Source organism: Triturus cristatus, chromosome 4_1 (genome assembly GCF_964204655.1).
Source record: "Triturus cristatus chromosome 4_1, aTriCri1.1, whole genome shotgun sequence".
Classification (NCBI taxonomy): domain Eukaryota; kingdom Metazoa; phylum Chordata; class Amphibia; order Caudata; family Salamandridae; genus Triturus; species Triturus cristatus.
In genome coordinates, this window is record NC_140585.1 from 334,176,543 (window position 1) to 334,199,751 (window position 23,209).

General features: G+C 43.2%; 1 protein-coding gene across 1 annotated transcript in view; it reads right to left on the bottom strand.

The window, feature by feature from the left end:
- Nucleotides 1-279: 279 nt before the first annotated feature.
- The window catches only part of LOC146854897 (differentially expressed in FDCP 6 homolog), a 354,648-nt gene continuing 331,718 nt past the window's right edge, over nt 280-23,209 (bottom strand). Inside the window, exons 11-12 of the mRNA XM_085652318.1 lie at nt 10,843-10,933; nt 280-1,313 (exon numbers count right to left, since the gene is read on the bottom strand). Coding sequence (XP_085508444.1) covers nt 1,051-1,313; nt 10,843-10,933 — 354 coding nt within the window. The 3' untranslated portion in view covers nt 280-1,050. The remainder of the gene's footprint in view (nt 1,314-10,842; nt 10,934-23,209) is intronic.

The following is a 23,209-nucleotide window of genomic DNA, read 5'->3' on the forward strand; positions in this document are numbered from 1 at the left end:
AACCAGGATCACATTTTACGCCCAGCAATAACCACTGCCTTCACCATTGTGTTAAACACCTACGAACCAATAGACATCAGCTCTGTCCATTAGCTCTGTGTGCAGACTGTGTCTGCTGTCCTTAGTTGAAAAGGGAAGCAGAACAGGAGGGGGTTTTCCTTTTCATTGGATAGCACCTGGCATAGTGTCATCACTGTGGATGCCAGGACCAATGTGACACCCCCCTGCCCAGGTGCCATGTTGATGAGCAACACTCAAGGAACGCGTTGTAGATTCTGGTTGGCCATGTCTCAGTTTTATTGGGTTCTTTGTTGGCTTTCTATACCATGGCACTTGTAGGACCTTGTACCTAAAACACACCACACAAATGTTGTAAATGGTCTTCCCAACATCACACGTGTTTGATGTAAACCAGTACCAGCGCTTGCAGGGTTACCCTTAAGAGGTCAAAGACATTATTGTTTCTGACTCCCCAACACAAATTCAGTCCCCATGGTTAAAGGCATGGTTTCAAAAACAAACAACACAGCCCCAGACACTGTCTAGTAGAAAAAGAAACCTAATGGTGAAAGGAGTGTTGGAAGTGGCAACTGTGAAAGTAAATTGTTTCTAAACATAAAAAGATAACCAGCAGCTGTGTGGATGTCACTAGGAAGCTGATGTAGTGCTGGCTGCCCGGAAGGAGATAGCACAACATTCGGATTCTTTTTCCTGTTTGTGCTCTCTATGTCGGAAAATGTATCAGTCTTTGCAAACCACTGATGGTCTTGGTAATGTAGGCCGTGCCGCCACAGATATGGATCTTGAATTTCAAATAGACCATATGTCTCCTAATGAAGTACAATCATAGTCCCCTGAGATTACCTCTTCTCCACAGAGCATTGTGTGTGTCAAACCTTTTGACGGCAACTGGAACGTGTAAAATTTGCCTATAAGCTTTTTGGGAGTTCCTTTCCGTGGTCTCTCCCATTCATAAACCATTGACGTACATCTGTATTTTGACCAGTCTTCGGACTCAGTCCCACACGATGCTTGTGGTGCTCCTAGGACTCAATCACAGTTCCATCGTCCCTGTCTGTTCTCAGAATGTTCAGGAGTACTTCCTTTCCTAGAGGGATAACTGATGCTGCTCCCAAATTCCGCTTTCTGTGCTGGATTTCCTGTCCCCAAGAGCCGATTGGCTCCACCCTTGGTCTCTGGCTGCGGTGGTGGACTTTTTGTCCCGGATGGCTGACTGCTGTTGGACTGGTTTCTGACGAAAATGCCATCTTTACGATGTGACATAATGTCCTGGTTAGCTTGGCTGCCTGATGCTATACATTGAAAATAAAAGAAACAAGAGAAAGGTGATTGAGTGGGTTACGCAGATTTTCCTTGTAAGGCTTTTAATATCCTTTTCAACACAGCATATTTAACATAAAAGATAAACAACTGGAGAGGAGGCACTAAAGGCAAATGGCGACTAGTTTGGGCCAGCAAATCATCTAGACATGCTATTCAACAGCCAATCGGTTTTATAGCATGTGTCTATCTCCTGCTGCTATTTTCAACACAGTACACTGCTTTGTCTCCATTATGAGCACTGTGGCTCTGTAAAATGACTCAAGAAGAAATGCCCTTCCAAAGTATTGTCGCCTCCCAATTTCTTCAACTTTCCAAAATAAAAACTGTGCCCAATCCAAAGACATCACCAGCAAATAGCCCATCACCCGATTGCCTTCCTTTCTCCTAATTATCTGCTCTCAAAGCAACAGCTTAAACTAGAACACATTTCCATTGTAAAAACTAAGACTTCTACACTCTTACACTAACAAAGAGAGTACCAAACAAATCGCTCTAAAACGGTCTATGCGGGGCAAGCCTCCAATGATGCAGTGCTTGATTATTATTTTTTTTGCATTTGTGGATATGCTTGTGTGTAACCATACGCTCGTTTTCCTTGCATTCAATTGATGATTTTCTGGGTCCTATTGGTGACATAGCAGAAGAGGTGCACTTTGCTTAAAAGGCTATTAAAGAGATAGTTTGACAATAACCCTCTGAATGAGGAACAACATACAGTTCAGCTCCTGCCACTCCTTTGTAACAGTAAACTGGTCGAAAGTTTACATTTCAAGGTCTGCAATAACTAAAGCGCAAATGGAGATAAAAATGGAAAAATAGACTTGCAACGTGATGACTTACTGGAGGCGGACACTTGAAACATATTTGTGAATGGTGTCCTTTTGAGTGGGGAGTACTCCCTTTGCTGCATAGTGTGCTATTTTGTGGCAGTGATTGGTGCAGCTCCAAGAGGCGGGTTCTGCAGGACGGTTTAATGAGCCCCCATTTACTCAATTCGATTAATTATGGAGGGTTTTCTAACTAATATTAATCTGCTGGCCTTTAAAATTAAAGGCCCTGCTCTGATTTGGGGTTGTTTTCAGGAAGTTAAGGCCACAGGCTAAGTGAAAATGCAGAGGGATATGAGGTTTTTTCAATGGACAGATACCCGCCCCTTAGAGTGACGAAAGGGCTTCCACACAAGTACTTCCCCTACTGGGCGGATGTTTGACAGCCTTTATCTTGGGTACTGGAGTAGATAAAAGGCAGAAAACAAGAACCAGACAGAATTTTTTTGTCAGATCTCCCTTCAGCGAAACAAAGTATTGGCTGGCCATCTCAGCGCTGAACAAACAAGACCACAATATGTCACAGTTACTGCCCCCCCCCCCCACCAACTTCAAGTGAGTAAATCCTTTGCTCTCTATGAAGGGAAGCATGAGCTCTCTGTTGTGTCACACAACTACTGTGTGACTGTGTCCCTGATTACTGATGTAGGTGCTATTTAGCGCACATGATAAATAATAATGCCACGGGATACGTAACTTATCAGACGCGATAAATAGTGCCTATTACACGTTTGTGGGGAACAACATGCAGATTTTGGTGTTTAACGCACCAAAATCCACATGGTACGGTAAATGCCGTACACATTTCTCCTGTTAAATTTCAGCAGGTTCGACCTCCCAAATTGTAACGAAGCTTGAGGTATTTACCGTATTCGATAATTACTGAATATGTAAATAGCTTTCAACTCATAATCCCAATCCTGCCTAAACAGGGGTTTACGAACGGGTTGGAATGAACTAAGCCACTCATAATCATGGCCTGTGTATATACTCATCACATGGGATTCAGCAGACCTGCCAACCTTAATATACATTTTCACCATATGATTAGAAGCCTGATGGGTCTCTGCAACAAATGTGACCCTCTCTGCAGATTCTGTTTTGCAACAATCTTGCTGCTGCATTAGCTGCAACACTGTAACATGAGGTGGAAGATGAATCCAGGACAACAGGGACGCAGTTCACCACTCCTAGGCTTTTCTGTTAAAAATATTAGTTTTCGGGTGGATCAGTTGGAATAGGTCAACAGAAGTGAACGAGAACTAAAAACTACTAGAATGCATAAGGTTGTTCAGCTAACGCAGGGGAGTGGAACACTAGCTCCTTTGTGACAGGGTGTCATCTGGTAGCCTGCAGCAGTGCAGGAAAGGGATTACCATCAGGGAGGGTTATCTACAGTTATATCTACAGATTCCTGGGAAAAAACGAATCTTTAAGTCTAATGTTGGGTTTAAATATCGTATTTTTAGACCAATCAAACAGCCGACACATGTTTCACTCGTGTGGCCAACAGATCAAGGGCTTTCTCAAGGCAGATTGTCTCTAAGAAATAAAAGGAGTATTGAAATACGAGTTGATATAAGAAACGGATGAATCCGTGATGAGGCACAACATCCGAAGTACAGATGGGGCAAAACGGTCTCTGCGGTCAGAAGGAGTGCAGGGAGAATTATCTGGCCCTGGTCAACCTTCTATTGGCAGCACTATGCTTGCACAAAGGCAAGATTACCATATGTGTGAGATAAAAATACAGCTCTCTCTCAGTCTCTGGAAAAGGAAAGGTATTCGAGAAAAGCTGAGGGAAGAAACCAACAGAGAAGGGCTGAGAGGAGAAACAGATGGCGAAAATGGTGAAAGGAGAGAGGATTTAGAGGATAGTCGTGCACAGCTCCAAGGTAATCTTTAGGTTAAAGGCGTAAATCGTGCTCCTTCGTTTACTCCCTGCTTTGGAGTATATGCTATGAACAGAGGAAAGCACTAGCGCTGGTCAGTGCTAGTGTCACAAAGGGCACTGATTTTTGGTGTGCTGGATTCACCAGCAAATTTTGATCAATAAAGTTTTCCAAACTTGAAGTTGCTCTTCATTGCAATATTTTATTCATACTTATGAAGATATATTCATGGAAGTATTCAATAGTTTATACTTGGTATTCAATTCCTTTTACAACAATCCATGTGTTCCCAACAATCCATATATTCCTATTCCAATGCATTTCGGCCTGCTGGCCTTCATCTGGGAAATCTATGAAACAAAGAGTGGTATCTATCACTAATAATTCTTCAAAAACAAACAATGTTTAACTCACTAAATCTTTGTCACATATTATCTGGCACCATCAAGTGATATACATACTATGTTACGTTCGACAATTGAAGTAGCCATTTACATTTACGCGTATGGATTATTTTCCGTTGTTAAAACCAAATGCGTACGTGTTTTTTCTGCTGTTAACTGGAGCCTAGTAACATTACAAATTAATCTCACAGTCAGATTGGCTAGCGCAGCGCGTTAACTAACAAGCATTCGTTGACGCTTTAAACCAATTTTAGCGGTTCTAATGTTAAAAAGGTTCAAATTGCCTCAAGTGGGCTGCAAGCATTAAACGTAACGTGGTAACGTTACTATTTCAACTTACAGACAGGTTAAGTGGCGTAGCACATTAGCCGACAAATGTTTGTAAGCGCTTAAAGCAAATGCTCGCGGTTCCGGTATTAAATGAGTGCAAGCTGCTTCGGGTGGGTTACAAGCATTTAAACGTAATTCCTTCTTACCGAATATGCAGGAAACTGAATTCTATCAGCGCTGTAAGCAGAACGTTCTCAGCGCGATGCAAGTTGGCGTGTGACGCGTGTGGGCTGTACTACGATGTTTTAAAGTCGCGCATGTATCAGTTAAAGGGCCAGTGTCTATATGTGTGTTTCATACTAAGCAATACTAACACTTAATGACAATGATGATAGTTACAATATATTATACCACGGAAACAGTGTATCATAATGTACAATTAACATAATCATGACAGAATATTAATGGATTTATAAATAACAACTAAATTCAGTTCTTTCATTTATCCCCTGAGGACGCAGGGTTTGCAAGTGGAATATCCAGTGATTTTCACGTGTCAATAAAGTCTTTCTATTATCTCTCTCTTCATTTTTTTCCACAATTTCCAATATACATGCTCTGATCTGGTTAATCTGATGATTTTGTTCAATGAAATGGTTGGCAACCGCTGATTTAAACACTTTTGTTCTTATATTACTTTTGTGTTCAGTTAATCTTGTTTTTAGTTTACGTTCAGTTTGTCCCACATAAGCTTTTCCGCATGGGCATTTTAGCATATAAATAATGTTTTTTGTGTCGCAGGTACCATTAACCTGTAGTTTGATTTTGTTGCCCCGCATGGGGTGAGTGATGGTGTTACCCTCCATGATATTGTTGCAATTACTACAGTTTCTGCATGGGATAGTGCCTTTAAAGGTTATTAAAGGTTTTGTGAGAGTAGGTTTCTTTATGATTTCACCGAGATTTTTAGCTCTGGTAAATGCAAATGTGGGTTCATCCTGGAAGATGTTATTGAAGTCCAGTTCTGTTTTGAGCATACACCAATGTCTTTTGATGATTTTCTTGAATTGTGGAGTGATAGTAGAATATTTACTCACGCATGTGATTTTAGTTGTTTTTACACTTTTTTGAGAAGAGAGTAACATCTGCCTGTTCTTGGCTGTGGCTCTTTTGTGGGCATCCTGTAACACCTCATTTGGGTATCCTCGTTTCTTAAATTTGTCAATCATGATTAGTGCTTGTGTCTTAGATTCCTTCGGGTCTGAGACAATCCTTTGTACGCGGAGTAATTGTGAATATGGTAAGTGTTGTTTGAGAGGGGTAGGATGTAAACTTTGGTAGGCAAGCAAATTGTTTCGATCAGTTGTCTTGGTGTATAGAGTAGTTTCAAACTTATCACCTATTTTAAGGATGGTTACATCCAGGTAATTAATTTGTTTCTCATGTACTACATGAGTAAATTGATCAACATGAACTCTTTCATTAAAGACACTACAGATTTTTTAAATAAGTTGGATAACGTGAAATTGGACTCCAACGAAAAGATACTCATGTGTACCATTGATGTACAAGCACTGTACACCTCTATACCCCACTCATTAGGGATAGAGGCCGTGGAAACTGCCTTACTTCAGATGGAATATGACGAAAATATTTCTACTGGAATTACTCAATTTCACATTGATGCACAGCTTCTTTAAATGGGAGGATAAATGGTTCCTACAAAAGTCTGGCACCGCCATGGGAAATCCAGCAGCCCCAGCATACGCGAACATTTTCATGCACCAGTATGAGAATAAATACATTCTACAAAATCCCCAATGGCAACAAGGGTTACGTCTATATCTGCGATATATAGACGATATCTTTATCCTGTGGAAAGATACAGAAGACCAATTGATCAACAACATCCAACTACTAAACCTGATTGATCCAAGGATTCAATTTACTCATGTAGTACATGAGAAACAAATTAATTACCTGGATGTAACCATCCTTAAAATAGGTGATAAGTTTGAAACTACTCTATACACCAAGACAACTGATCGAAACAATTTGCTTGCCTACCAAAGTTTCCATCCTACCCCTCTCAAACAACACTTACCATATTCACAATTACTCCGCGTACAAAGGATTGTCTCAGACCCGAAGGAATCTAAGACACAAGCACTAATCATGATTGACAAATTTAAGAAACGAGGATACCCAAATGAGGTGTTACAGGATGCCCACAAAAGAGCCACAGCCAAGAACAGGCAGATGTTACTCTCTTCTCAAAAAAGTGTAAAAACAACTAAAATCACATGCGTGAGTAAATATTCTACTATCACTCCACAATTCAAGAAAATCATCAAAAGACATTGGTGTATGCTCAAAACAGAACTGGACTTCAATAACATCTTCCAGGATGAACCCACATTTGCATTTACCAGAGCTAAAAATCTCGGTGAAATCATAAAGAAACCTACTCTCACAAAACCTTTAATAACCTTTAAAGGCACTATCCCATGCAGAAACTGTAGTAATTGCAACAATATCATGGAGGGTAACACCATCACTCACCCCATGCGGGGCAACAAAATCAAACTACAGGTTAATGGTACCTGCGACACAAAAAACATTATTTATATGCTAAAATGCCCATGCGGAAAAGCTTATGTGGGACAAACTGAACGTAAACTAAAAACAAGATTAACTGAACACAAAAGTAATATAAGAACAAAAGTGTTTAAATCAGCGGTTGCCAACCATTTCATTGAACAAAATCATCAGATTAACCAGATCAGAGCATGTATATTGGAAATTGTGGAAAAAAATGAAGAGAGAGATAATAGAAAGACTTTATTGACACGTGAAAATCACTGGATATTCCAATTGCAAACCCTGCGTCCTCAGGGGATAAATGAAAGAACTGAATTTAGTTGTTATTTATAAATCCATTAATATTCTGTCATGATTATGTTAATTGTACATTATGATACACTGTTTCTGTGGTATAATATATTGTAACTATCATCATTGTCATTAAGTGTAAGTATTGCTTAGTATGAAACACACATATAGACACTGGCCCTTTAACTGATACATGCGCGACTTTAAAACATCGTAGTACAGCCCACACGCGTCACACGCCAACTTGCATCGCGCTGAGAACGTTCTGCTTACAGCGCTGATAGAATTCAGTTTCCTGCATATTCGGTAAGAAGGAATTACGTTTAAATGCTTGTAACCCTCCCGAAGCAGCTTGCACTCATTTAATACCGGAACCGCGAGCATTTGCTTTAAGCGCTTACAAACATTTGTCGGCTAATGTGCTACGCCACTTAACCTGTCTGTAAGTTGAAATAGTAACGTTACCACGTTATGTTTAATGCTTGCAGCCCACTTGAGGCAATTTGAACCTTTTTAACATTAGAACCGCTAAAATTGGTTTAAAGCGTCAACGAATGCTTGTTAGTTAACGCGCTGCGCTAGCCAATCTGACTGTGAGATTAATTTGTAATGTTACTAGGCTCCAGTTAACAGCAGAAAAAACACGTACGCATTTGGTTTTAACAACGGAAAATAATCCATACGCGTAAATGTAAATGGCTACTTCAATTGTCGAACGTAACATAGTATGTATATCACTTGATGGTGCCAGATAATATGTGACAAAGATTTAGTGAGTTAAACATTGTTTGTTTTTGAAGAATTATTAGTGATAGATACCACTCTTTGTTTCATAGATTTCCCAGATGAAGGCCAGCAGGCCGAAATGCATTGGAATAGGAATATATGGATTGTTGGGAACACATGGATTGTTGTAAAAGGAATTGAATACCAAGTATAAACTATTGAATACTTCCATGAATATATCTTCATAAGTATGAATAAAATATTGCAATGAAGAGCAACTTCAAGTTTGGAAAACTTTATTGATCAAAATTTGCTGGTGAATCCAGCACACCAAAAATCAGTGCCCTTTGTGACACTAGCACTGACCAGCGAAAGGAGAGAGGAGACATAAAAAAAGGAAAAGGAGCGAAAGACTGGGTTGGAATTACAAAAAGGAGGGCATAAAGAGAGGAAGAAAAATGGAGAAGAGGAAAGGGGAGGCAAAAAGATAGGTTAAAAGGAGTGAGAAGAACAAAGTGGTGTTAAACAGGAACACAACATGGGTATGCGGAAAAAGAAAGTGAATAAGTTAATGGTGAAAATGGAGAAAAGGGCATAGTGGAAGAAATGATTGGTGAAGGCATGAGGGGTGGAAAACAAGGTGTGAGGACTGACTGAAGCAAAGAGGAGAAAGGTCGAAGAGAAAAAGTGGGAGAAAAGGAAAAGGAAGGAGAGAAGATTAGTAAAAAGGTAAAGGAGGAGATGAATGTGTGGATAGAAGTAGAAGAACTGAGTGAAGAAAACAGAGAAGGGCTGAGAGGATGGAAAAGGGATGGAGAGGAGATGGACAGAAAGCGCTCAGGTGAGGGAGAAGTGAAATGAGCAATGATTAGGACTAAACCGTTGAAAGAGGGGTTGAGGAAAGCTAATTTATCAATATGTTGCCACATAAAAAAATTCAAATTGGGGCTAATTTAGAGTTTGGCGGACAAAATACTCTTTACCAAATTTGACAGTTTCTTGTCTGCCAAACTGACAGTCTGCCTGCCATGCGTGGGTTTAGGACAACCAACTTTCCATTGCTGGAGCTCCCATTGGCTCTGTGGACTGAGGGCTTCCTCCGACAGGCAGATGAGTATGGGTGTCAGAGGAAGGGCATTACACTGCCCATCCTGTTTAGGGTGGATGATGTGAAGTCATTTTTTCTGTTCATCACCACAGGGGACTATATTATGAATATGGCACACTTTCCATGTTTAAACCATGGAGCACCTTTCAAAAGGTGTGCCGGTCGCAAACAGAGGCAGTGCACTGTATTAAGAAAGCACTGCCACCAGGGCTACCTCGAACCCGTGCTGCCCCGAGGGGAGAGGGATATCCCCTTGCATGCCATTTAAGTGGCTTTTGGTCAGAGTTGTTCCATGATGGTTAAGTTTGTGCTTACCGAAGATATTGCACCATGTGACCGTGCCTCACCTAGTTTAACCTTGCACATCATCTGTGTACTAGGGCTTACCGTTAAAGACAGTGATCCCACAGCATACCAAAGGCCAAAGGTACCAATGGAAATGGAGTTGCAACTGAGGGAGAAACACAGTGGGTGTGGTTGGATGCTGAGAGCAAGCTTGGGGTGGAGCATTCCATTATTGTTACTGTATACTAGTTTGAACTGATATATTAATCTGCACTTATATTTATTTTTAATATAGTTGAACATGTTAACTTTGAAGGAGTCGCACTAAAACATAAGTCTGCATTAATTTCCCCATAAAGGTGAGGGGGTGGGCAAGCACCCACGGTAAAACAGACTAGCTACCAAAGAGACCCTCCTGGGATAAAAGTAAAATTATCCACTATGTGATAAGATCCATACGGGGCGAAATAATAAGCAGTTTGTGGGATATAAATGTAATTGAAACAAACTTGTGTTGAATGCTCAGGTAGTGGAATGTGGTTCAAAGTGTAGATAGCAAAAGTCTCACCAAGCAGGAGGAATGTCCTACATACGGTGAAATTGTACATAGGTGAGATGGTTACATATTTCCTTGATTTTTGCAGTTCTACATGTTTTTCCAAGATACAAGTGAACGTAGGTGACAGGGTGGGAATAGTTAACAAAATACACTTATACAACAATTTTTGTTTTGTTGTTCACTGATACTTCATTTTGGCGATAATTCAGCTAATTTATTTGAAGTACAATGAGTATGTTCCTTTGCCCTAACATCGTCCCTCTACAAAGAGGCTGCCAACTGCTACTTAAGCCCACAACAAATTAACTCTCACCTTGCAATATCTTCCCATTAGGTTACATTCTCAGCTCTCAATTCACCATATATTAACCATTAATGAATCCGCCATCATTACTATTGTCTTTCCTCTAAGACCTCCATCTATCTGGTAACATCTCTCATTCCTTCTACACATGCCTTTCCCTCTTCCAGGACGTATTCACTCTTTCCAGCTATCATCAATCCTTTTCACCCAAATTTGATCATCTTTGTATACCTCCTAGTGGTATAGGCCGCATGAGCCTGGTCAGTTGAACATTCCAATTATTCACTTGTTGACTTGCTTGATGAAGCTTCTTCTGTGCTTCCTGAGGACACAGAGAGAAACAAAAATCAACATGAATTAGTCAACAAAGCCAAGTACACTGTAGATTACCAAATTGGACTTTCGTTTACATAAACAATAAGTTTCATTATCTCATGGTCTTCTTAAGGGCACAAGAAATAAAGAAGTGGCCCCTCAGTACTGAGACACTGTCCACTTGTTAGTGCTACCCTTCTAAGAGGTCCGTTCAGAAAAAGGTAACTTTAGAAGCGACTAGTATAAGCCTACAATTTTGTAAATCAACTTCTTTTGGAATTCACAAAAAAACACTCAAAGACAATGCACCCAAACCAACGCACATTATAAATATGAGGCTGTGTTCATCCCTAAACTGGCAGTTTTTGATCAGCAGAAATCCACTATATCACCTTCTGAATAAAGGTACACATGCACAATACATTTGTTTTTTCCACATGGCTACACCCCATCATGAAAATGTGTGTGGTTATAAAGCATTTTCCACACCCAATTTGCAAACGTATCCCAGGCATTTTGGCCACAAAGACTAAGCAAGTAAATATGGTGTGAAATACTTTGTGAACATTGGTGACCATTCACAAATCTATGAGTTTGTGGGTGTTCCCATTCTAAATGACCTACACTAGACCCATTCTATGGGAAAGTCCTATTTCCATCCCCAATCATAAACTTATGAATGAAAAATATGCCCTGAGTGAGAATGTTCCATGGTCCTAAGTTTTATTTGCAGAAGTTAATGTCAGCAAATCTTGGTTCTATGAATCATATAATTTGTTTACTCCCATACGACAGTAGTTGAGCACCACAGTTTAACTAAGTCATGTAAAATGTTTTGTGAGCCAGGCCTTAATTAAAAGCGAGGTATTAAGCAACAGTCAGATGCGAAACTGATTGGAAGGGTAACAAGCATTGGCATAGGCAATAGGCCTCGCCCTTTGGGAACTTGTACGTTTTATCCATGCAGCACATTATCCTGGTTGCTACAGCAGCTACTGTTCTTTAACGTGGAAGCTTTGACACTAATAGGCATATTATAGAACTGCATTGAAAATTACTTATTTAAAGTGTTATTTTTGTATAACCAATAGTCTGAGCTCACATGAAGGCCTGCATGCACATTAGTGTTCACACAAAAAACCTAGGATACCAGAAACGACAGAGCTGTAAAAGCTGTAAACTGTATTACTCATTATTATCAAACACGGGAAGATAACAGGTTTACTGAAATCCAAACAGATTAACGAAATATATTAGTCCACTCAGGCAAGACACAGCTGAGCATATTCTACGGTCGACTACAGACCCCATACCTTTACAAAATATGAATGCTCTTAATCAGAAGCATGATTAATAAAACCTCCACCCGCTCTCTGAGCGACAGAAAAAGTATCAGGAGTGCTCAGAGTAAATAAACATGTCAGTGAAAGTGTTTCTGCTGAATTCATTTGTACAATGCTAACAATCATGAGTGTTAGCGCACCAGTACTTGTATGCTACGTTTTAAAATGGAGGCTCCATTTGGTTGCCTGTTACAGTTTGTATTGGTCGTCATTTCCTCAGTTGAGATTTGGTGAGAGCATGCCTTCTGCCATTTCTGTGCCTAACATGGGCAGCTACTTTAAAAAAAAAAAAAAAAAATTCATGCTGTTCCTTACAGTTAATAATTTTTTTTTTTTTTTTGCTTTTCATAAAGTCTCATACAGTGTACAGTTGAATAGAAAAACATAGCATTTGGTACAACCCTTTGCAACGAGAAGCAGAAGAACAGCACGTGACTGCAAATGGAACTCAAATGAGAGCAAGTGAAACAGATTTACATTAATACTTGTAGCATGTGGCACATACATTCACAGGGACTCAGTATCCAGGGTATCTGGTTGGGCAACAGAACACAAGTACACCAATAGAGGCTCCCAGATGTCCCTGGGCCTGGAGGATGATGGTAGCTCCTCCGCATATAAGACTAGATTGTCTCGGCAAAACACCAAATCTTTAAGCCATTGTTCCACTGTGGGTCTCAGCGCAATGTCCCATACCTTCACCACTCGTCGCCTGGCAATAAGCAGCGCCACTCTCGTCAGCCTACCCATCACACCTTTTAGGAAGGGAACAAGACCAGGTAAACATATTTGTGGCGAGCACTGCAATACAGTCCCAACAATTTTTGATAACGTGGTAATCACTGCAGCCCAGTATTCCGACACCCGCCTACATGTCCAAGCAAGATTCCAGAAATCCTCCCCCAAAGCCCCGCATCGCTTGAAAGTATCTGTGTCCCGGAGCCCTTATTAAAAATGTTTATGTGGAGTATAATAAACTTGATGAAGATATTTAAAATGTATGATACGCAGGTTCCCATTAGGGGTGAGGGCGCTAGTGAGTTGGCAGCAATGTTCCCAGTCTTTCTGCGTGAGTTGCGGGTCGAGATATTCATTCCACTGGCTAAGGCTTCTATCACTTGAGAGGGGCATGTCTTCCCTGGCAGCGTGGTAGAGTTTAGTAACTAGCTTATGTCGAGTGGGGGCTAGAAGCAATGTGCGCACTGCGAGTGTCTCCGGTGGTTCCATCGGGAACGTGGGGTAGTGAATCTGCAACGCCTTTTTTAAACCTATGCATATAGAAGACGAAAAGCGGTGTCTTATTCTGAATATAGTCCGTGTCAGAATGAGCCAAAAAGGTACCGCCAGGATATAGATCTTGTAGCTTATCTATGCCTACCTGCGCCAGTGTACGCAATGCCCCCCCCGTTCGTGTGTTACCGATGTGCGCGAGTGGTAAGCTAATGGTAATAGCGGCAAGTATAATGGCAGTTTACCCGCCTCGCGGCCCAGTGCCTGCCAGGCGGCAATCGTCGAGTTAATAGTGCTAAAGGTATTGCGGGGCGTAAGCATGCGGTCGTGTGTTAATAGAGAACTCAATGGGTGGGGGTGGGGATGTGCATCCCAGTGTTCCACAGCCACATGTGGAACAAAAGCATGAGAGGTGAACCAGAAGTGCGCGTATTGTGCATGTGCACAAAGGTAGTAGAGATTAAAGTCGGGTACACTGAAACCCCCGCATTTGTAATCCAGTGTGAGTGTCTTCCAGCTCACCCGCGCTTGTCGGCCACCCCAGACTAGGCAAAGCAGCAGAGTGCGTAGATTCTTAAAAACAATTTGCGTGAGTTTAAGCGGTATGTTACTGAAAAAATATAAAGTTTAGGCAATACTACCATTTTGATCAATGCAATGCGGTCTGCAAGAGAGAGTGGGACTTTCACCCAACTATCCACTTGTTGTTCTAGCATCTCAGTGGCAGTCCCATAATTCTCAAGGGCGACCTTTGGGTTTGGACACCCAAATATTTAACTGAATCCGTGGCCCACAAAAGGGGAAATTCAAGTTCATGTGGAAGAGCGCTCTCCGTCAGTGGCATCACTACAGATTTGGACCAGTTAATGTGGAGGGCAGAAAAACGAGCGGAACTAATATATTCACGCAGAACTGGTGCTAGGTAAGTGCGGGGCTCACGTATAAAAAGAAGCATATCATCTGCGTAAAGAGAGATGATGACCGGGCGATGAAAAAAATTAAGAGCCTAATTAGGCAAGCTAGGGGTTTCAGTGTCAGGGCAAATAACATCGGTGAAAGGGGGCACCCCTGTCGGGTGCCCCTAGTGATTTGTATAGGGTCAGAAGTATGGGACCTGCATATAGGAGACGCACCCAATTAATAAAGAGGTGAAAAACCCATCCGCTGCAAGACATAAAAAAGATAACCCCACTCTACCGAATCAAACGCCTTTGCGGCGTCAAGCATGACTGCCGCCGCCAGCAAATCAGGATTGAGAGTGTGAAGCATAGCAAACAGTGTCCGGAGGTTATGGGAGGTAGAGCGCTCCGGAATAAAACCAGATTGATCTGGTAGGGCCAGTTTTGGCATGAGTGCCAGGATTTTTACATCTGTTTTAATAAGTGAAAGAGGTCAGTATGATTCACAATTAGTGGGGGATTTATCCTTTTTGAGTAGTGTGTTAAGTGCCTCGCGGAGAGACGGTGGTAATCTACCGAGATCGTACACTTCAGCATACATTTCAATTAAAAAAGGGGTGAGTTTCTCCGCGTACGCTTTGTAAAATTCGCAAGGAAACCCGTCAAGGCCAGGAGCTTTCTTATTAGGTAGAGCATTGATCGCCATTCGAATGTCTTCCACCGTGATTGGTTGATTAAGGTAGTCCCTCTGATCATCTGACAGGCATGCTATGGCTATCTGCGAGAGATAATCGTCAAGAGCGGCAACGTCAGTCTCACCTTGGGAAGTGAATAATGTCGCATAAAATTGCCGGAATTGGTCTGCGATGTCAGATACAGTGTAGTGGTCTTGGTCCACAGCATCCGTGATCTTAGTAATGACCTCCCTCTCCATGCAGTATTTAATTTTTGTAGCTAAGTGGTGTCCCGGTCTACCACCCTCATCATAAGCCCGAGCTACATGGCGTTTAGAGATATATCTCATCTCTTCCTCCACCAATTTCCCATGTTCAAGTAGAGCGTCTGTAATAAAAGCTAGGGTCGCCTCACAAGGTGCCGCCTCATAATCCTGCTCCAATTTTTTCAATGCTGTCTCCACCTTAGCCAATTGTCCTCGAAGGTCTTTTAAAATGCCACCTGTCATGTCTATACAAGTGCCACGAATAGTGGCTTTAAATCCCTCCCAAACTACCCCAGCACGATCCACAGACCCTTTGTTATGTGCGAAGTATTGTGTGATGGCCTCACGAACCGTCTCCATGTAGACAGGGTCCAACAGCGCTTCAGACCTAAATCGCCATGTGAAGGCTCTAGGGATAGTTTGCGGGACAGTAAGGGTGATGCGGACAGGACAATGATCTGACAGTGTATGCGCCAACCCAACCACCTCTGTTATCCAGCTCGCCGCCCCCTCACTCATGAGCCAGTAGTCGAGACGGGACCAGCTGCAATGTACTGTGGAAATATGTGTGCCCTCCAGAGTGTCAGGGTGTCTATGGCGCCAGACATCCAGCAACCCCAGGTCTGCCATTCCATTGTTTATCGCACGAGCTGCCCCAAGAGAATGACCCACTCTGCCGCTGGATTTATCCTTGGTTGGATCTAAATGCGTACCTAGGTCCCCGCCCCAGAGAACTACAGCATCCAGGAGCCCACATAGAACAGCAAAAATACGCTCATACAGTGCCGGGTCATCTGTGTTAGGAACATAAGTATTGACGATAGTAACAAGTGTGCCCATCAACATCCCATGTAGAAAAACATAGCGCCCTGCGGTGTCGGCATGAGTGTGGATTGCAGTGAAGGGAATGCCTTTTTTGACGAGGATAAGAAGCCCCCGGCTATAGGAGGAATAGGAAGAGGCAAGCCGGTATCCAGTCCAGCGACACCCCACTAGCCTGTCAGTTGTTGGTGTCAGATGCGTTTCTTGTATGAGGGTGATGCCAATTCCATGACGATCCAAGTGCGCTATTACCTGATGGATCTTTCTTGGTGTATTAAGCCCCAAGTACATTCCATGTTAAACAAGAGATGGACATCACGTTACTAGGAATAATTGCAGCAAATTATTCCTAAAACATAAAGAGCCCAAGACAGCCCATCCTCACCACACAAGGGAGCGAGGTTGTGTTTGTTTTTATAGTGCATCCCGTAAAGGAGCTAGAGAAGAGTCAGTCACGTGAACAACCCATACAACACCCCCCCTCCCACCAGCACCCCCCACCCACTTCAGCGGCCCAAACATGCCAAAGCCTTCCCAAACCCCCAGAAACAAATCCCAAGCATAACTCCAAAGGAGTAACCAGTTGCGGGGAATACCCATAAGGGGGGCGCTTGAGCACAAGATCCCTCCCAATGTAAAAGGAGGTGGCCGAGCCATCATGATAACACCCACTGGCCAACTGCGAAGGTTGCATCACCTAAAAGGAAAAAGGCCATCAGCGCAGAGAAAACAAATACAGGAACATCATTGTCTCCTTTATATCAATACATGACAAATAGCAACAGCACTGGTGTTAGAGTTCAGTGCAGCAATATATCTGAAAAAACATCAACCCAGCCAGGAGAGCAGCACAGGAAACTAAATCTGAGTTCACACATACAGTCTACCAGCATCACTGAGCATTTGGCATTTCACTAGTTCCCCCGTCATCACCTCTTGCTACAGATTTTGGGGATCAACTGCGTTTTGCAATGTTCTTGGCATAATCCATCGCCGACTTCGGGCAGGTGAAAATCTTATGCTTGCCGTTGTCTTCTATACGCAGTCTTGCAGGATACAGCATGGCGTACGGTATTTTTGCTGTCATGAGGAGTTTCTTTATGGGTTAGTACTCTCTCCGAGCCTCCTGAACCGCCACCATGAAGTCAGGGTAGAAGGCAAGGTCATTCCCCTGATGTTTGATGGAGCCCTTCTCGCGAGCCAACCGGAGAACAGTGTCACAGTCTTTATAGTTCAGCAAATGGGCAATGATACGACGCGGCGGCGCACCCGGAGGCGGGCGGGCAGCCAAAGAACGATGAGCCCGTTCCACGATCAGGACCAGGGACAACTGTTCCGCCACGAAAACCTCACAAAGAAGAATTTCTACATACGTTTTGAGGCGGCCCGTGTTCGTGGACTCCGGCAGGCCCGTAATGGGCATGTTGTTGCGTCGCGACCTCACTTCCAAGTCTTCATTACGGGCCTGTATCACTGCCAGCACCCTCTCCATGGACGTCGCTTTCTCAGTGACTTGTTGCAGACCGTCCTCCACGTCGGAGATTCGTGTCTCCGCCTCCCGCAGGTGCTGCGTGTGTTTATCCAGTTTCGCGGACATATGATCCATGCGCAAGTTCAGATGGTCAATCTTCCCATCTATGGATTGGAGACTAGCCTGGACCGCAAGGAGCGTTTTGTCAAAGTTAGTGAGACTGTCAGTAGGAGCGTCCGCCTCAGAATCAGAGGCTGCATGTTGAGAGGCACAACTGGTCTTGCGTGGTTCAAACGTGAGGCCCGGCTGACCGCGCTTGGTTTTGCCCATAATGGCGCTTCAGTCTGTAAGAGCCAGTTTGGTTCGGGGGGACGAGGGAGGGTAGTATAAATTTCCTTTATTATTAGGTATTTATTTCTGACCAGTTCCGCTTATAGCGCTCATGTTTCTATTGCTGCGGGTTGCTGCAACTTATGTCGCACAGCTTTCAAAGGACAGATGGTCTTGTTTTTTGTTGCAAAATTCAATAAAAGATTTAAACCATAAATTATCACAAATGTCTCCCTGGTTCTATGATTTATTTGAAGTAGATATTCGGCTTTATACATTCATAAATAAGTTGGTCTTTTCATTTCACGGTTACTAAACCTTGAAACCAGCTTATGGTGTAACTAATTACTGTAACACAAAGCTGCGCTGTCGATCCTAGCAGGGAAGACTCCACTGGATGACAAAAAGTCAAATGTCTTTGAGGAAAATAATTTATACATAGTGTTGCTGAAACAATTTCACATGTTAATAACTGTTGCACTCCGCAGTAGTCAGCGTGCTGAAGGAGAGAGCAGGGAGGGTGCAGGCTGGAGCAGATATTTCACACGGCTCAACAGAAGAGTCAGCAGCCGGCCCTGGCAGTGCCCAACAGTCACAAGCCATACAGAAAAACTAGTCCACAGGGCATCCTGCACACCTGGGAAAAGGCACCACCTTAACATGCTTCTGGCACAATGAACACCGGCCAAAGCACACACTAAACGATGATGGTGAATGTGCGCATGTATCGCCCGATAGTGTAGCAAGTGCAGGAGCACCGGGGCCCGCCATATTGTGGGAGTGAGAGAGGGATGTGGGACTGATCAGGGAAAATAGACAATGGGGAATGACGGTGCATGAGGCAAATGGTCACAGAAGAAAAAAATGGCCAAGAGGAGAGGGAATTCAGTGATGTTGAGAGTGAAGGCTGGCAAACTGCATGGCAAAAGAAGGACACAAGTAGAGAGCATAAAAGGGCAGATGGTAGGAAAATGTTTGGGAGGGAGAAAATGACAGGCGGCTGAATGAATGCTAAAGTGGGGGCAGAGTGATGGCTAAAAGGGAGAGTTAGAAGGAAAAAGGAGGAGGCATAAGGAGGCGAGTATAGAGGAGGCAAAATGAAGAGGCAAAACAAGGGAGGGAAGAAAATCACAAAAACTGCTGTGCCACTTGACCAATAACAGCAGCAGACAAAAATAATCTGTTACTTTTTTACAACAGTAAGTAATAAGTTGAAGTATGAGCTTCGCTTCTTTTTGTGAGCAGCCAATCATGCAGCGGGATTCAGGTTTCCTCAATTTTATATTTAATACTTTCCATGAAACATTTTGGAGCATATTCAAATAAGTTTAAACACATTTAATATAGTAGATGTTTAGACTTAAGATGCAGTTCTTACAAGAGCGGTTGACAAATATTTAATGTTCGATGAATAGTTCCCCATTGGATTTTTCCTATGCGCACAACGAAACCACAAAGCGACCCTTTGTCCCAGCCCTTCCCCACGCGCATCGTATGAAAAGGTGGATGGGCTAAGAAACGAGCAGTTACGCCTCCTCCATGACCCGTTGCCCCTGCCCTTCCCCATGTGGAGTGAATGAAACGGTGGCCGGGATATATGACACAAGCAGATACGCCTTTTCCATGACCCGTTGCTCCTGCCCTTGAAATGAAACTTGGTACTTATAGAGCGCACAGCTACTCAAATAGAGCGCCCCGGCGCTGTAAGACCTCAAGACAGGCACTAACCTTATAACGGACCATATGCTTAACTAAATGTTATTGCTGGAATAACCATGTTTTAGTTGCTTCCTAAAGATGAGCAGATTTTGAACCTGTCTCAGTGCTAATGGCAGGCTGTTTCAAAGCCGCATGGCTTGCACCTGAAAGGAACAGCCGCCAATACGGGCGTGGGAAAACATGGGGGTGAGCGCCTGCTGCTGCGATGAGGACCTCAAAGTTCGGTGCGGAGTGTAGTACTGGACTCTTTTCCTGATGTAAAAGGCACCAGTCCCGTGCAGAGCAGTAAAAGCCAGAACCAATGCTTTAAAGCGGATCCTCTTACGGGTTGGTAGCCAATGGAGGTATTTCAGGTGGGGGGACATCTGCCTTCAAGTGCCTAGCATAAGTATCGCCCTAGCCGCCGTGTTCTGGACCACCTGGAGGCGTGTCAATAAATATTCTGGAAGACCCAGGTACAAAACGTTCACATAGTCCAGCCTTGACACTATCAAAGCCTGGACCACCGTTTTCCTGTGTGCGACTGGAAGTAGGCGGATAAACTGTTTTAGCATTTTTAGCAGGCTGAAGCAGGACCCAGCTACTGCCTGAATCTGGGCCTTCATAGATAGGTTGTTCTCCAGCTTCACCCCTAGGTTCTTAACCGTTTTTACTGAAGTTGTAAGAGGGAACATGTCCAAGGGCCGCCAGTTGCGCCATACGGATCGAATGAAAAGGTGGATGGGCTAAGAAACATGTAGCCACGCTGCCACAGTGACCTATGGCCCCTGCCCTTCCCCATGCAGATCGAATGAAAAGCTGGACAGGCTAAGAAACAAGCACCAACATCAGAGGGTTGGTGGGGGTGGGCAAGCAGTGTTGTGGGAACGGTGAAGGGGGTAGGTGGAGGGGCATGGGGAGATTAAGTGAGGAAAGAAGCTAAAACATCGAAGAGGCAAACAGCACAGTGAACGTTTCATGTATGAATTAAATAAAACAGAACACTTAACACGAGCAGAGGCAGGCCAACAAAAATAAGAGTGCTCTGAAAGTATCCTAAATAACTTGAAGAGTAACAGCACATGTAACAGGGTAAGTTCTCATGGGAGGGTCTAAAAAACCAAAAGTAGGGACTACTAAGCAGGTTCACCAAACAAAACCAGGCATTTACGAAGGGCAGTCAAGTCAAGTCAAAGTCCTTTATTCGATCTTACTCATCAGATCATAAAAGTGTTTACAATCACAATTTGTAAAAGACATAGTAAAAATGTATCATAAACCCAAGTGTAAAAAGAATGCAAACATTAATTATATCATAAAATCTAATTCATCTATATGAATACAATAAAAACATGATAAGCCATCCTGCTGTATCTTAAGGGCCCAACTGCTTTCTCTATTTCAGGCATGCCCAGAGAAATGAGGCTAGAGAAAATCAGACATCAGGGTTCTGCATGGATTTGAGGAAGAACAGAGCTACACTGCAAAATTTAAAATTATGACTCTTGAAAATTGGTACAATAAATCTGTGTCGTTCTTGACAATAAAAACCACAAAAAAACAAAACGTGGAGATCATTTTGTGGGAAATTGTTGTCACAAGGACATACTGAGAGATCGGAATGTTTGTATTGCTTCCCTGGAAATCCTATCATCAAGGGGATCATATTTAAGCAAACTCGCAGTAAAATGTATTTGTGGTGTGAAAGTGTGACATCAGCCAAATACAGAAAACTTCCCTCCATCAACACTGGTGTTAGTTCATACAGACGAGCTGTCGGGGTGTGGGAGTTTTTTTCCTTTCTCAGATATTGTGCCCTCAAAATAAATATTTCAACCAATTTTTGCTTAGCTATGGACTTACAAGTATAGGGGTCTTTAAAAAGGTGGCTTAAACCAATGGCAGATAATTCCGACTCCATATACTGTAGCCAATTAACCCTACTGTAATTATCTGACCTTAGAATGAGTGTTATCAGGTTTTGCGTGAGGGGAACTGTCATCCTGCGCCAGCTAGAGTGCCACAGTAGGAGTGGTGCCATTTTAATCGTATCAATAATGTATGGTAAAGCCAATTCCATATGTAAAACATGATTTGAATATGACTGTGGAACAGAAGTAAAAGACTTTAAAAACAAATTCTCTATGGACTGCAGAGTATAACAGGGAGCCATCCCCCATATCGCTGCACCATATACTGCTGCCACCTTAGTTTTAGCATGGTAATTGTTTTCATTGGGATCAGAGGTTTGACTCCCAGCCTTTTAGAGAATATTTTCAGTGCCATAAGGCTTCTCAGCATGCCCAATGCTCTTCCCTCTAGTAATTTAGACCATGATTGGTTTCTATCGAAAAGGACTCCTAAATAGGGAAACGAGTCCACCACCTCAATCTTACCGGAGTCCATAAAAAAAGTAGGAGGTCTGTCATGTCCCCCCCCCCTGCAACGATAGTAAAAGATTTGCTCTGGTTGACCTTTAAATCTAATTATTCCATTAAAGTTGCGTAGGCAGATTTAAGATACTGGAGCCCCCTCCCAGTTCTTGCCATCAATACGGCGTCGTCCGCATACGCTAGCATTGGTAACCGCTGATGGTTAGCAAGCACAGGGACGTCCAAGGCTGCGCCCTCAAGATGTTTTCCCACCCCATTGGTATAGATGGAAAATAAAAATGGTGCCAGGACGCAGCCTTGTCTTACCCCTCTCAATATCTTAAATGTGAGGGTGCACTCCTCATTCCTCCCATAGCGGACTGAGAAGACGGCGTCAGAATTCAAATGCCTAAAGAAGTCAACCAATGAATGATCTATTCCAGTCTCCTCCATTATCTGCCAGATTCTAGGGTGGGACATGCAGTCGAAAGCTGCGGATAAGTCCATAAAGGCAAGATCGATCTTCCCACCCTTGGCTCTGACATATCTATCCATGATCAATGAAAGATTCAGGCATTAGTCTATTGTTCCTTTTCCCTCTTGGAATCCATATTGGGACTCCACCATTAAGATGTTTTTACTCCTCGCCCATGCCTTTAATCTCGTTAAAAGTAGGCGGACCATAAGTTTGGCAGTCGTATCGATCAGCGAGATCAGTCGATAGTTTTTGGGGTTATTTTTGTCTCCCTTTTTAGGTCTCGCCTGCGTAGGCTGCGCGCATGCGCAGTCTCGCTGGCGAGATTTAATGAGATGTGGGTATTTCTGTAAGGGGCATTAAGCCCCGCCCCTCTTTTCCATTGGCTGGCGTCACCGTTTATGCTAAACGGTGGCCAGCCACTGGAAAAGAGGTGTCGGTGACGTATTTGCTTGGATTTTCCAGCCGTCCCATTTGGACGGACTCGCTTGCTTTGAGTTGGTCGCAAAAGGTTTCTTATCTTTATGGGGCCAAACACATGGCCCCATAAAGACAAGAAACCTTTTGGCAGGCAAGGCCGGCAGAAAAAGCCAAGCAAATACGTCATGGGTGGGGAAGATGCGTGGGGCAGGCGGGGGGTTTGCTGGGGCCGGGAGTGCGGCACAAGGGGGGGGGGGATCAGTGTGCGTGCAGCGCTGACCTT